General features: G+C 37.6%; 1 protein-coding gene across 4 annotated transcripts in view; it reads left to right on the plus strand.

The window, feature by feature from the left end:
* LPIN1 (lipin 1) overlaps window positions 1–14206 on the plus strand; it is an 81750-nt gene extending 67544 nt beyond the window's left edge. For all 4 annotated transcript variants that reach the window (XM_054062902.1, XM_054062901.1, XM_009559634.2 and 1 more), the window contains 6 exons: window positions 406–554; window positions 2196–2282; window positions 5193–5345; window positions 7173–7287; window positions 9751–9854; window positions 10658–14206. In XM_054062902.1, the coding sequence (XP_053918877.1) occupies window positions 406–554; window positions 2196–2282; window positions 5193–5345; window positions 7173–7287; window positions 9751–9854; window positions 10658–10817 (768 nt within the window). In that variant the 3' untranslated portion in view covers window positions 10818–14206. The remainder of the gene's footprint in view (window positions 1–405; window positions 555–2195; window positions 2283–5192; window positions 5346–7172; window positions 7288–9750; window positions 9855–10657) is intronic.
* Window positions 14207–15570: the final 1364 nt, after the last annotated feature.

The raw sequence follows: 15570 nt of genomic DNA on the forward strand, positions 1-15570 counted from the left end.
GGTTATTTCCCATATAAACACTCCTAATTAGAGTTCATTGAACTCCTTGTTACCCACATTTCTCTCTGCATATTATATCTCGGAAAGGGAAGCCCCCAGAGGTAGTCCCTGTTCCATGATTTGTTATTATTTGTGTGAACTTCTTGGTGTATATATATATATTTTTTACATCACTGACTGTGAAACAGAGTTTTTGTTTTTGCTTTGTTTTGTTCTGCTCTATAAATCAATCCCTACTGTAAAACACACAGGGCAAAAGCTCTGCTATCATTATTTAGACAATAGCTCTACTGAAAGCAATCAGATTCAGTGTGACCGAGGAAAGGATCATCTGTGGCTTAGTGTTTGCACTGTGGCAGCTTCACATGCTCAGTTTGTTGATTATTTTCTGATAATGTCTTGCAGAAAAGCTTAAAGCTCAAGAATGGACCCAATGATGTGACCTTTAGTGTTACAACACAATATCAGGGCACCTGCCGCTGTGAAGGCACAATTTACCTGTGGAATTGGGATGATAAAGTTATTATTTCTGACATTGATGGAACAATCACACGGTGAGTTCGTGAACAAGGAGAGGCTTTATCTGCAGGGACAAGTCCTTCTTTGGACTAAAGGAAAAAGTAATTAACAGGGAACTTTGAGTCACACATTTATCATATTCAAGTATTTTGTGGGGGATTGTTTTTTTTAATTATTATTTGGCTTTCAAACAATGCAAGAATCATTAGGTGAATTCTTAATTTAATAAAGATGTGTGCCATGTTGTCTCCATTATTTGTCACATGTTGTTGCTTCATGATAGTATTTACAGTAGTGTTTTAATTACTATTGTCTTGTATTACAGTACGATTCTGCACAACTGTAACCTTTTTGCTGCATCCCACTTAAGAAGTACACTAGCTACATTAAAAAAAAGAAAAACATGAATTCTGCTTTAAAAGGCATTATTTAGGCATTTCACTGAAATGCATTATTATTTAAAATACAAGACTCCAAAATCAAAGTCAGAATTAGAATTTGATGGAAGGTTTCAGTTTAGTACTTTGAGTAAAACCCACAGTTATGGAGTGACCAAAACAATGCACCCACTGATTTTTATTTATTTGTTTAACACTGGAGAAAACAGTTGTGTGTGGAGCATTGAAACACATAATAGAAATATACACATTGTCTTTATACCTTTTGAAATTAAATTCTTAGTTTTGTTTCAAAATTTTTTTTTCAAAATCAAACTTAGCTGTGTCTAATTAGAAAATAGAACAAGGAAAAATAATTTCCAAGAGCAGTCTGGAGTGGATTAAAATACTTGGTTTAAACCGAAACTCTTTTCTTCCTTGTGATTCATCCGTTTTAGGGTGACAGTTTTGGTGCCAACATAAATTAATATCCCCACCTCACTTTGTTTACTTAATCTTCAATGAAGTGTATGGAATCTGCCTTCCTGTCTGCTCTTGGGCTGACCAGACAGTTACTGAATCACTTCACCTTATAATACCGTTGCAAATCCATCCTAAACCACTGCCCAATGTTTTCCTTTCTAAGATCCAAGATATTCAGGGTGTGAATTTCTTGCTGTGTATCTGCATAATGTTTAGTCAAGTGAGGTTCTAATTTGTTTGTATTTCTGGATTATATTATAATGTAAGTAGTGTTCTCTCATGTAAACAGGGAAATACATTGAAACCAGTATAACTGTTTCATAATACTTTATATGTGAGTAGCTGCTGGCTTTACATGGAGAACTTAGTTTGAAGTAAGCTAGAATATGACTTGCCTCATGCTTGCAGCTTCCCATAAACTTCCCTTATGGGTAGATTTGGTTTATTTGGGGAACATTTAATGTAAACCTCAAAAACTACACTTGGCATTGCCGGACTATTACATAGCTCTGATTGATAACCTGTATGTTGTAACTTCCATATTATCTTATGGGTGACAAACTTATCCATGAAGACAAATCCTGGGACACGGCAGGAATTAAAACAACACAGCCAAAGACAGGCATGTCAATCTTTTCTCAAAAGAAAGAGGAATAAAATGATCCTATTCCAGTCAGTCCGTGTCTTATAGAAAACCTTGTTTTCCTTTGCCAGTAGTCAAATAAGTTAGTGGGCTTTGTATTAGCCTCAACTATTGTTATAAGTATTAGAGGTTTTTTCGGTTCAGTTCAGTTATATTGTTTTTCCTTTATTCAGGTCAGATACTTTAGGTCACATTTTGCCGACTCTTGGCAAAGACTGGACACACCAAGGGATTGCAAAGTTGTACCATAAAGTGAGCCAGTGAGTATTCAGAAAATCTGTTCGTGCTCTGTGGCTTGTTTGTGTTTATTAATTTGCACATAAAAATTAAAGTTTCTCTAGGCTTCTCTTAATTGAAAAGGGTGAGAATTTCATCAGTATGTCATCACATCGGTGCGGCTTACACAGCGGAAACATCTGCTGTATGATAACCAGAGCATAACCTGCTTTGTGATATCAAAAGCAAAAGCCTTCTACCAACAAGTAGTGATTGCTCTTCCAACCATCCCAAACAGATAGCTACAGTGAGTTCCAAAGCCTGTAGTAATTTGAACGACTTGTGCAGTTGGCAGCAAGTGGAACTCTTTTGCAAACTGAGAGGCGCAGCAGCATTAGTTCATAAGATGCTTCTTCATAAGACTTTCCCTTCTCTTCTCATTTAGGAGATTGTGAAGTACATGAGGACTGTTTACCCCAGGGTGGCCGCTGTAGGTGGAGCTCTTCTTACCAAACTTCCCTTTTCAGAAGGATTAATTTGTTTAGGGGAGTTTCCTCTCTTTCCAATGAGTAGAAAGGGAATTTATTGAAAGAGCTTAGAGTTGAGTTGCCTAAACGTTAGGCTTCTAGTCAAGCAAGATAAATCTCACCCTTAAAGCACAGCGTGATAAGGGTGAGCAGAAATGAGTAGAAATGGACCCATTTTGGATACTCACTGCTAATATTCTTGTTTTCCTTGTGTAAATAATTATGAGCTTCAAAGATGTTGATGGTGGTCATTACTACTGGTTATTATACAGTTTGTTTTATTCTTTATATATATAAATATTTGTTTTAAATTCCACTATTAAATTGCAAAGTTAGGAAGGATCAGTCTTAAAATATTTTTGTGTCATTGGTTAATTTTGAGAGCGGGTGATGAATAAACATTGCTTCAAGTACAGCTTAAAGCTGTTGAAAGTAAGATGTACACTTTGAAGAGTGTGAGGAGTTGGCTTTTACCTGACAACACCCATGTGAGCTGCTGTATTGTGGCTCAGTATTTGATCTGCACTGGTGTCTGTTGGTCCACAGTAATAAATACCTTCTCTGCAACTGTGAGTGGAAGGACTTGGGTTCATCATGTTTACTTGTGGCTTGTATACTCTGTAATCCATGGAGGAAGAGAGGTATCTTCAAAAATAGCTTACTATATGTGAGATCTAATGATGTTTTGAAAACACTGCTTCCTTCCATTGGCTGCTGAATTATTGGGCAACCCTAGACCGCTCTGTTATAGGTCAGTTAATGTCATTAACAGGGAGAGTGCCCTGGCATGACCTAGAACAATATACTCCAAGAAACTTGGGATATTTCCTCTCATGAATATGCACAGGAGAAAAAGCAGTCGGGCTATGCTAGCTCACATGGGGTGATGTGTAGAAGTGCTTCTAGATGAGCAAGGCTAGTGTCAGAGTACAGGTGTGCTGGTGGTCCCCTGCATACCTTTCACAATGTAGTCAAGCCATTGTATACACAGGATGATCAAAGACAGAGTGTAGTGAGTTTTGTGATTAGCAGTTGAGAGGAAAAAGGAAATGAGGAGAAAAATTAATTGATTTCTGAATGGAATCGGATGAAGTATCTGATATGTGTTCAGATTTTAACTTCTACAAGGGGGATTACTGGTTGCTGTCTGTTCAGCTTGATATTTCTGCTTTATGCAGAAATATTTGTGCTTTATGCAGAAATTGAAATTGATTTTCTTTTATTACATTAAATTCAACTGTTCTTATATATTCAAGTAACCGTAAATGTCTGAAGAGCCTCTGGTGCACATCATAACTGTCCTCTTAGTACACTGAACAAATCATTTTAACTAAGGTTGTGCTAAAGTTCGTTCATTGCTTTTTGTTTTACATAGATGATGTATTATAAATTATGAATAATGGAATCTAAATTGTGCAGAGACACTTATCTGTGCTTTATTCTGTATAGATGTATGTGATCACAGAAAACGCAGGACAGTCTGGGAATTTACATGCTGAGCAGTATTTAGTTTCATGTATGACCTCTGCTTTAGATTTGGTAGAAATGTTAATTAATTTTTTAATCGTAGCTCTTATTTCTGTGCTTGCCAGCATTGTCGATTGTTAGGGCTTTGGTGATCATAAGCATAAGAGGAAAAAAATAGATTTGAGTCATGTTTTTCAGATTACTGAGTTAATTACGTAGCGACTAGATATTACAGCTGAACACTATATAAATATTCAATAATTAGTGCATGCATGGTCATTAAATCTGAATACAGTATTTCTTTTATTTTATGAACAATTACTTTATGGAACTTGCAAAAGAAACCACTATTAAGTTGAATTAATGTAATTCGACTCTGTTTTATCATGAACTGAACCAAGGGTAAAGTGAACATACCTTCTGCCAAAACTTTTATTTCAGTGTCAAGTCAAAGATTACTTCTCACACTGTGTTTGGAAGGTCAGATTTGCTCAGACTTTGAAGGAATGTTTTATTTCTGCACATAGACCAGTCTTTCTTTTGTAGAACCTGAAGAGGCAAGAGTACAACACTGTTGATACAGCAAAGACTAATACACCATTGTCTGCTTTATGCTGAGTGTTTTCATCTTAGCAGATGTCATTTCAGTTAATTCTAAGGAGCATGGTTCCACCATGCAGGGGTGGATGGAAAACCATGAGAAGTCATAAGCCATGTGAAGAGCAGAGATGAATGAGCCCTCGCTAGGTGTAAATCACTAACTGCAGTGGAGCTGGACAGATTTTAATTAACCAAGGTTTTGGCATAAACGTGTTTAGTCCTTTTAAATAAGTCGAAGTTAAGCATAAGTCTGCTTAACAGTCGTGATTTGATTCATATAAAAATAAACCCACAAAATTATTAATGTCGAAGTACCTGTTTTATTTTCAAGGTAATTTCTTCTTTTATTTCTGTTCACAGGAATGGATATAAATTTCTGTATTGTTCAGCGCGTGCTATTGGAATGGCAGGCATGACCAGAGGATACTTGCACTGGGTCAATGAACGAGGAACTGTGTTGCCTCAAGGGCCAGTGTTGCTGAGTCCAAGCAGCTTGTTCTCAGCATTTCACAGGTACTGCAATTTCACTTTTAGGTAGAAAGAAACCCAGAGGTTGGTGGAGGCTGAATTATCAGCTTTTTGTATGGGAGTGCTTGAAAATCATTCATAATGGTTTGTTTTTTTTTTTTTTTTAACACATTGGAGCAAAATTTAATTAGGAAGAAATTTTGTTAAACCAGAATTTAGTAGATAGTCAGGTTGCTTAGTTTATCTCTTAGCTGTGTCTCAATATTCATCTGTGTTCACTGGTTTCCCGTCGGTATTGCCTGTTGGTTGACTTCATGTGTTTAAGATAGTGTGTTAATATTTAGCAATCGGAACAATTCTCATGTATTAATAACAATCACTCTTGTCTAGATTTGCAAGGTGTTCCAACTAGCATAAATTTTTTTTTGTGAAAGAACATTGCTTGATGAGTTTTGAAGAAGTCCACGTGAAAATAAAATGAACTTTTTATACTCCTTACTGCGCTTTGGTGTTTGTGGACAATGTTCTTTCTAGATGTTGAACTGTAATAAGTGAATAATAATAGCACAGATCATGAATATTGTACCTTCTTCCTAATTCAGTGAAGCATGTCAAGTGATTACTGAAAATATTTTAAGCTGTTAGAAGCTGCTGTGACAGGATATATTTCATTAGAATTTTTAATGGAAGGTTGTTCAGATGTTCTCCTGATTGAGTGACGTGCTGCAAGCTGTCTTACCGCCTGTGTTCTAAATATAAGAGACTGTGGAGGTATTACAGTGCAGTTCTTAGACTGATTAATTAATAAATGTAGTGAAAGGGTAGTCACTGTTATCTTATGCTCTTCACATCTAGAAAAAGATTTCAAGTGGTAGTCCTTCTGTTATCTCATTTAGACTAAAGAATTTTCAGTGCACATTATCATAACTACTGTGATGTGTGGGCAATAAATGACTTCGTTGTTGTCCGTAGATTTAATTATTAAGATTTTAAGGGCTTTGAGATCAGGTGTATGTGAGACTGGGGGAAGATGGGTTTATTCCTCTTTTGCACATTCTCAAACTATGATTTATACATGGAGCTACTGTTCCAAAGGGCTGTATTACTCCTATGAAGCTTCTGTACTAGTCACATCTTCCTTAACATATGTGTTGGTGCTAGGATGTGGGATTCTGAGTTGCTTAAGTGCTTTTGTGTCATGCTGGCATCTTCCTATGTTATGGGAACTCCAGACTCTGCCACCTGCTCAGTCTCCTTGCCAAGAGAAGCTGTTGTAAAAGGGCTTTTGCCTGAAGATGAGAGAGCTTTTCTGTTCATTAATGAATTCTGTGTTCGATAAGGAGTAACTGAGGAGAAATAGAAGATTCCTTTATTCCTTAACTTCTGCTAATTAGCAGTGATGAAGGACCCGGACTGTACAAGTTTCTTAACAGACTGAAGTGCTTCTAGCACATATGCTAATTGCAGTCCTTTTTTTTTTTTTCTTAAAAAAAAGCTATACGCAGTGAAGGCTAATATAATTTATGCATCATTTTGTAGTTCTCAGGAAGCAGTTTCCTTGATGACAATTTATATCTCATATGTCTTTATTTAGCAGCTACTCTCTGCAATCAACCATCCTTGCTCAGTAACCATCTTTACAGCATAGGTTCAGTTGAAGTTCCCTTGTTTCAGAGGACTTGTTTACTGTGCCCATTATGTAGCTTGGGAATGCTATTTCATCTTCATGATTTCCAAACGAAGATTTATTGGAGAAGGTTGGAGGCTCTCTAGGAGTATCCAGCTCGGTGAAAAATATTGAATAAAGAAAATAAAATGGTGTGTGCTGTATTTCATGTGTACTTACTCTGCCTCTGTTTTTTATCATTTCAGGGAGGTGATAGAAAAGAAGCCAGAAAAATTTAAAGTTCAGTGTTTGACAGACATCAAAAATTTGTTTTATCCCAACACAGAACCCTTTTACGCTGCTTTTGGAAACAGACCTGCTGTAAGTAATAGTTGAATTTATTTCTATGGCAGAGAACAGAAACGTTGCTCTTATTTCATGGTTCTGTGGCATTAGAACCTGGATGCCTTAGATGGGAGTTAAGAATATTTTATTAAGCCTTATACAAAGGAAAATGTAAAGCTTCTTTCTCAAAGATTTCGCAATGTACAATACAAATAGAGATGGAAGAACAGCAAAGTAACTACTTTATATCTGCACAGGTTAGCATAGCAGTAAATACTAGCTGGAATCCTCACTCTGTTAAAAATCCATAAGCTTGTGTGAAAATACTAATCTCATTTTATTCCACACTGAAACAGTGTCAGTGAGCTACCTGTGACAGAAAATCTTTAATATTGGTTGGACTTCCCATTCACACTCAAGTACATTCAAAAGAACTTGGGTGTCCCACTGAAATGTACTTTACATGGAAAATATATTTTGAGAGGGAGACGGGAAGGCAGATCTCTGTCACTCATTTGAAGGCTGTATAAATGGGCTGTAAGCTTTTCTTACTCCTGTCCTGGCCCGAAGAATACTTTTATGCATCTGCAAAAGGAAGCAGTCTTGGCGTCTAGCGCAAAAAGAAGGGATCCTGGCATGTGATTATCCCTTCTTTTAAATCATTAGCAGGAATCAAGAGACCGTTTTGCAGCCTTCCAGGCAATTTCTGGGTATAATTGCTGTGTTAGCCTGGGACATGGACTCTTCCCAATGGGCATTTGATATACGCAGATTGGGGAGAGTGTGTGTGTGTGTATGTGTATGTGAGGATGTGGAGGGGTTGGTTTGGGGATTTGTTTTGACGGGAGAAGTATAGAGAGTTTAGTAATTCTCACACAATGTCAAGAGACTTCCAAGTCTGAGAAAGGGCACTTGCACTATTTAATTTACACTATTAGTGTAGATACCATTGTAGTTGCCTCTGAACTCTTTCAAAGTATCCTGCTCTAAGAAGGGCATGAAACCTACTCCTTTAGATGTTTACAGTTTAAATGGGAACCTAAATTTAGATGCTAACTAAATTAGGCAGGTGGTCCCCTTAGTGTACGCAGGAGCCCCAGTGTTTGGTACATCCTCCAGCTATATACTGTCAGGTAACATTTGCTGTAGAAGCTGATGTGTAGTATAGCAAAGCATCATGAGAAACCTAATAGTGCCAGTGTGGGGTTTGTGGGTAAGGACTACTGGAATGCCGCTTGGGTGTATCCACCCTGTTTTGGAAGATCAGGATGATTGCTTTCTCAATTTTCTAGATTGCTTGGTTTTTGCGGGATTTTGTTGTTTGGTTTTTTTATTGTTTTAATTTTTTTCCCTCAACAAACTCAATGAAATTTTAGTACTCGTAGATGTTACAGGTGTAGACAGTGCAGGGGCTGTCAGGATACTGAATTCTCCAGGTGACTGCTGGTTACTTTTGTTCAGTTACTTAATTATTTTTTGGTTTTGGAGCAGTCTTTACAATATAGATATAAAAATAATCTTTTTATCTTCATCAACATTCCATTTTTTTCACCACTGCAGCTTTTTAAAACCAAATCCAATGACTTATAGAAGTAAAATGTTGCTATCATCTGGGAGTTATTTTCATCTTTGCTTTTGTCGGGCTTTTCTCCAGAAAAGATCAAAACTTACACATTGCTTTCCATAACAATTTGAATTTCTTAGAAGACATTCTCAATTCTTCACAGAATCACAGAATGACCAGAGTTGAAAGGGACCCACAATTGTCAAGCGTAACTCCTATCCCTGCATAGGACAACCCCAAAATTTACACCAAAATTTACAATTTCTAATTATACTTCCCAGAGTTGCTTCTGCATTACCTGCTGGGACTCGCTGCTGCTATTTTGGCATATATTCCTTGCTTTCCCTTCTTTTCCCCTTGCTCTGATATGGAGTCAATATATGGGTATGGCACAAATCTGAACTCGGGAGCTAAGAGATGTTTCCAGGGGTTTTAATGTAGACACAATTGTTATGACTTCCTTTTGTGACCTCGTCCTTACTAACTAACCAGTATTTTACATGTCAGTTTGGTTTTAACCTCTGTACACTGTTGCAAGATACTCAGTGCAATGCACTCAGGAAATGAAATACTCCCTGAAAGAAAAATGAAAGTGCAAATGCTTTTACGCCATATATCGTTAGTTTTTTGTTAAATATTATTTCTGTGTCAAGGGAAGCTGGTGAAAAACCCAAACGTTGTTTTGATCAATAGCTTAAACTGAAGTGGCAAACAACTTGCTTAGCTGCAAATTCTGTTTAATTGGCATTTTGTTAGACCGACCTCGACTCTAGCATCCTAGAGTATTTCAGGTACACAATGAGTAGATAGATTTAGTACCAGTACTGTGCAAGTGTGTTGTTCTGGGTAATATATTGCAGCAAGAATAAACATTATTCTGCACTTACTGTTTGATTCTTTTTCTTTTCTTACTTTTCTTTCTCTCTTCTCTTTAGGATGTTTATTCCTACAAACAGGTGGGAGTTTCTTTAAACAGAATATTTACAGTTAACCCCAAAGGAGAACTTATACAAGAGCATGCAAAGACAAACATCTCATCGTAAGTCATCTTTTATCCCTTACACCTTATAGACTAAATTAATTTCCTGTTCCAACTTATGACACAGTTTGCCAAAAAGATGGATTTGAATCCTAAAAATATTTCAAACAAAACATAAAAAAATTAGAATGAAAGTCAAAATTTCCACTTTCCTTCAATTAAACTGAAAAAAGAAAACATTTAGTTTGATATATTACACGATTAAAGGTGATGGAAAGTATTTATCAGTGGACTATTTAGTCAGCATAAAAGTGACATTAGCTGGTTTCTTGAAGCCATCTGCCTTTTCATGGCCTTTTCAAAATTTACTTTTCGTTAAGCTTCTTTCATGAACCAGAAAACAAAATCTGAAGGTAGGGCTGAGGGCTTCCGGCAAAATGCTTAGTCACTGCAGCAGCTAATGCTGAGTGGACATGGCCTGTAGTGATGTTAAGAGTGTTCTTATCTGAAGGACACGTGTAAGAAATATGAATAATCAGTTGAGCAGGGAGCTGCTTGAGCCAAGCTGGACAGAAACAGAGGAGCAGAATAGGGGGCCTGAATATTTTAGCAGATGACCTAGGCAGAAAATGACATCTGTTTCTTAGTAGGTAAGTATCATTGCTTAGAATGAATGGATTTCTTATCTGAACTGTGAATCTTCTCTGGAAGATAGGCACTAACTTTGCATTTAGTTTTCTTTATTTGAGAAGGATGACTTCTCTGTGTAGAAGTACCCGTGCCTTAATTGTTGGAGACTTACAAAATTCAAAGTAAGAGGATCTGAAATAATATAGCATTCTTTTTATTTGTTTATTTTCCAGCTATGTCCGACTATGTGAAGTGGTAGATCACATTTTCCCTTTGCTGAAAAGAAGCCATTCTTCAGATTTCCCTTGTTCTGATACCTACAGTCAGTTCACCTACTGGAGAGAACCTCCACCACCTTTTGAAACTCAGGATGCACATCCAACCTCATCTTAGCTGCGTTTCCAAACTGTTGGCCTCAGCTCAAAGAATGAGTTAGCTTGTGTTGAAAGGACAGCACTTGGCATCTGCTGTTCACAACTCTGCTGGAATCTGTGATGTTGTGAGCATAGTATTCTTTTTGCTGTGAGCAAATCTAGAAGTGCTTTTTCATACTTAGCCACATTTCCAGATGACAGGGAGTCCTAGTAGGAATAGGAGTTGCATTTCTAACTCTTCACCCAGCTCCTCAAATTGTGCCCTACAGTTCCGTTACTTAAGGTCAAACAAAAGCGAAGTGATGCTGGAGTTGCAGTTAACGTGCTGTAAGGTCGTAAAGTTGTACTGTGTCTTTTCTGTGACACTGAAGTAGCCTTTGATCTCATCAGAACCCCCTGCACCTAAGGGAGCTGTAGTCCTGACGTCGTTTGGTGACGTGGACAGGGGTTGCAAATCCATATGTCAAAATTCCTTACTCTGAAGAAGCAAATGATTCTTCCTCTTTTTCTTGCTTGACCAACAGCTGTTTGTTTAAGAGTTCATTACTGGATCCTCAGCTGTTATAAATCAGAGTAGCTGTCAAAGCCAATTGAGCTGTGTGGATTTATTCCAGCCTGTTGTTTTGATATGGTAACACTTTTTCTGAGGAAATAAATGATGTGTAATCTGAATAGAAAGTAAATTAAATAAGATGGCCAGATTCTGACAGTATTTCTCAATTTGAGAAGTACCATGCGTCATGAATAGTTATTTGGATTAAGGTAATCGTGTAAGTGGAAGATACAAGCCCCTATGTGTAGTACCTGTCTTATTGAAGTTAGTGATTTTCAGTAAAGATGTCTTATCCACGGAATGTGCTGAGTTTCAAGATTGTTACTGAGCCAAGAACACTGAGGATTTTGTCAAAATTTAATAGCTTTATTTGAAACATTATTTTGGCTAAAATGTGAACTTTGATGCTGATGAATGATGCACCTCAGGTTTTTAGTGTATGGGATTTTTTTTTTTGTTGTTCTGTATGAAAGAATAGATGCTTTTAGTGCAATTTACTCTTCTTCAAGATAATGAAATCTCCTCTTTCATCTTTTTTTTCCTTGTTTGTCCAGACACAAGCTGTAGATACTGGTTTTGCTACCTGCTTTTGACTGCCTTAAGACTTAACTGTGTGTGCTAAAAGCAATACTGCAGATCAGTTGATAATGTTTTCCAAATGGTCTGCCTTTACACAATGCAGTACTTCACTTAAAATGTACACATCAAGTGACCATATGCCAAATGATCCTCAAATATACTTGTAGCTAGGAAAGAAACTTTTTTTTTTTTACCCTTTTAAATAGTAGGTAAGAGTCTAATTGTTCTCTGAAACACAGAAAATGGCATCATGGGATTCAGTGTATATTGGATTTCAATAAGGCTAAAACAGTGATTCACAAGCTGTGGTCTCTGCCAGCTTGTGCTCTGTGAGACTATGGTACATGTTTTGCAGCTGCTTTGTAGTGTTTTCAGTTAGGAGTTTAATAATAGGAAGGCAGAATTGTCCAGGAGAAATTTTAATATGTGATTGTGGTCTGTTACTACCCAAAAGTTCGGGAACAGCTGCTTTGTCTCGCATTTATTCTGTTCCAAAAATTCTGGTTGTGCATTTCAAGGGCGATAGCAGAATAGACAGGATGATATCTATAAAAGGGAGTTTCTAACTTTTAGTGCTGCAGACTTTGTCTGAGATGTCAGGGGGCCAATTTGTGATTTCCCTGTGCCTTCAGTAATAACGAGTATAAGTGCAATCCTTTATACAGCTGCAGTGTGCAGTGGTGAGCCCTCCCTACATCTTCCTTTCCGCATGAATGTTGCTGCTTCAGGCAAGGTGCACGTCTACTTTGGAGGATTAGACAAACACAAAGGAAAAATGTGTGTTATCAGAGTGCTAATGCTCTCTTGGAAGCTAAAATGCAAATATCTTTTTACTTACAGATGGAAGAAATACAGTATAGATTTTCTGAAAGACAATCACTAGGGAATACAAGTTGCCAAACTGAGATGGTTGCATCTCTAAATATAGCCACACTTTCTCTTAAGTATCTGTTAATGCTTGTCAATAATGATTGGATTAATGGATGAATATACTAACCGCATCCTATTTTAATTCTGCTTTGGTAAAGGCCTATTTCAGTCCATTTATTATAAAAAAATCAAACCAACCCTTCTCTTCTGTAAGAGGCTGTCAGTTTTGTGTTTCTATCCTTCCCAGCAGTTAAGATCTATTTTCCTATGGTATACTGCGTGCAGTAGTTTCCACTAGAAAAGGTGATCCCTGAAAGCTCTCTATAATTAAAGCCTGTGATGTATTTATTTATAACTTTAGTGAACAGCTAATCGAGGGTTGTTTGTTGCTGTTAGTATTTCAAACCAAGCGACAGTGTGAATGAGTGGTCATCCTAATTCTGTCAGATGTCTAAGCGTAGTGCAGCACTGGTGCAGGTATCCCTGAGACACCGCAGAGTTTTTCAAGGCCATTAAATGGAGTGTGGCTGATAGATCTAGCGTTGGCAATCATCCGCTTCAAGCGTGGAGTTGGGCTAGATGTCCTCCAGGGGTCCCTTCTGACCAACATTTCTGTGAGTCTGAAGTCAAACGAATGCTTCTGACAGACTGTATACCCCTTTGTCTCTGCAAGATGAGGTGTAGCTGAACAGTGAAATGAATGTGTGTTTATGTAACTAATATTTATCAAGCTTGCACACAGAAAAGATTCTTGTGAAAATAAAAGTTTTTGACCCTCTAGAAACATCACTGTACTTTTTCAGAGAGTGTAAGACATTTTTGATCTGGTAGTGGAGCAATTTTATGCATAATATTTAAACTTTGTTAATTGATGTGGAAGAAAAAGGGATGGTTTAACGAATTCTTACTCTTTCTGTGAAAGAAAAATTGAACCTTGCTTGTTGTGTAATGCTGGTTTCTGTTACAGAGAGAATATTTGGCTAACATAAATATGCAGACACATGAAATCACAGTTTATTCTATGTATACAATACACACAAACTAGAATATGCAGCAGTGAGGAGTGATTAATGTTTATTTTCGTGAGGCTGATGACCGTACCACTCCAGCTGTGTCCTGTGAGGGAAAGAATACCATACTTGTTGCATTAGGTACATTGAAGAAAAAATGTTACTGCTGTGATTTGAGGAGGGAGGAGAAAGGGGGTACTGGGTATTTTTTATTTGTAGATATGGATTATTATTATTCCAAAGCCTATTTATATACAGTATTTACTCTGTATATGTATGTGCTACTGCAATGCTGAAAATCACTTTAACACCTCATTTTGATCTGCTGAATGCAACAAGGGTAGAAATATATATTGTAATAAAGGCAAATATAATTTTTTCCTGACTTTTCTGGTTTTCTGTATGCTTTGGTGGTGGCAGAATGTTCTTGCTGAGCTGCTGAAACTCTGTGAAGCGTGGCTTTTGTAGCTCCAGTCTCAATTGCCTGTCTCGTATGGGGCTATCTCATGGAACTTCCAGCACTTGCAAAATGTTTGCTGTTTCGCTACTGCGTTTGGCCCAGAGCTTTCTCAAATGGAGAGAGTTCATTGAGGGAGACGGGGCCAGGATCTGGGCTCTGGCTGCTTTAGGGTATGGGAACGGCCCCTCGGAGCCAAGAGCAACCAGATGGGAAATGGAGCAAATTGCACCAGCTGGAAATCTTGCCCCACCCCAGAATTTTTATTGAGTCTTCCTTTTGTCTAATTCCTAATGTGACCTAAGGAAAAACTAACCATCTGTTTTGAATGGGAGTGTTGTCATTCATGGCAATGAAACCAGATAATTGTCTTTTTTCTTTTTTTCTTTCTCCTCCTCTTTGACATTGGCCATTCTACTGCTGACAAGCGAATACCCTTTCCTCCTGTCTGTGAGAACCCAGCACTGCCTTTTGCTCCCTCTGCCGTGTTTGCTGAGCAAACTGCAGTGTGGTGATACTGCCAGGCTTGTGTTAGTCGGTATGAAAACAAAGATGTTTGGGGTTGATAAGGCTCTGCGGCAGCTCAAGTTCTGTGTTAAAAATACAAGAGCAGCCGTATTTGGGCAGCCTGCAGTCACTGCTTCTTCAGTCTTCTGTTTTCTGTATGTCTCTGGCTTGTATAAACATTTACACTGGAGCTCTGGAGACAGGCTTTGAAATGAAGGTGCAGTTTTAATTAAAAGTCATAGAAATGATGCTTTTGCATCAGCAAACAAAACTTTATAAGGACATATTCATTGCTCTTGGAATATCCCATTAACACTAGAAGTACAAAAGTCTGAAGGAGTGAAGACCATAAAGTTGTGGGGGTTTTGGATCCCACAGGGAAAGTAGGGAATATTCCCAGAATACACCATTAACGTTTTTCCCTATAAATAAATAGTCTTAATTCAGTATGTGTTTCAGATGCCATCAAGTACCTCAGGATAAATCATTGCAAGAGTCAGAAGACTGTCAGTGTTAAGAGCTAGTGCCTGAAAATATAACTAATGTGACCTTCAACTCTGCTATGAATGCATAAAAAGGTGAAGCCTGGAGATTTTTCTTGGTGTGGGGTTTCTTTTGGGTTGTTTGGGGGTCTTATGTCTTTACATAAAGTCCAGCAAAATACGCTGGTGAAGGGAATGCACTCACACTGCCACAACGTTGGGTAGTCCTAGCTGGTTTGCTTGCAGTAAAATCCAGCTCTTTGTTTTGTTCTATAGTATGTTGGAGATGAGACAAGATAGGTAGTCTAAAGAAA

The sequence above is a fragment of the Cuculus canorus genome, chromosome 3 (assembly GCF_017976375.1).
Source record: "Cuculus canorus isolate bCucCan1 chromosome 3, bCucCan1.pri, whole genome shotgun sequence".
NCBI lineage: Eukaryota > Metazoa > Chordata > Aves > Cuculiformes > Cuculidae > Cuculus > Cuculus canorus.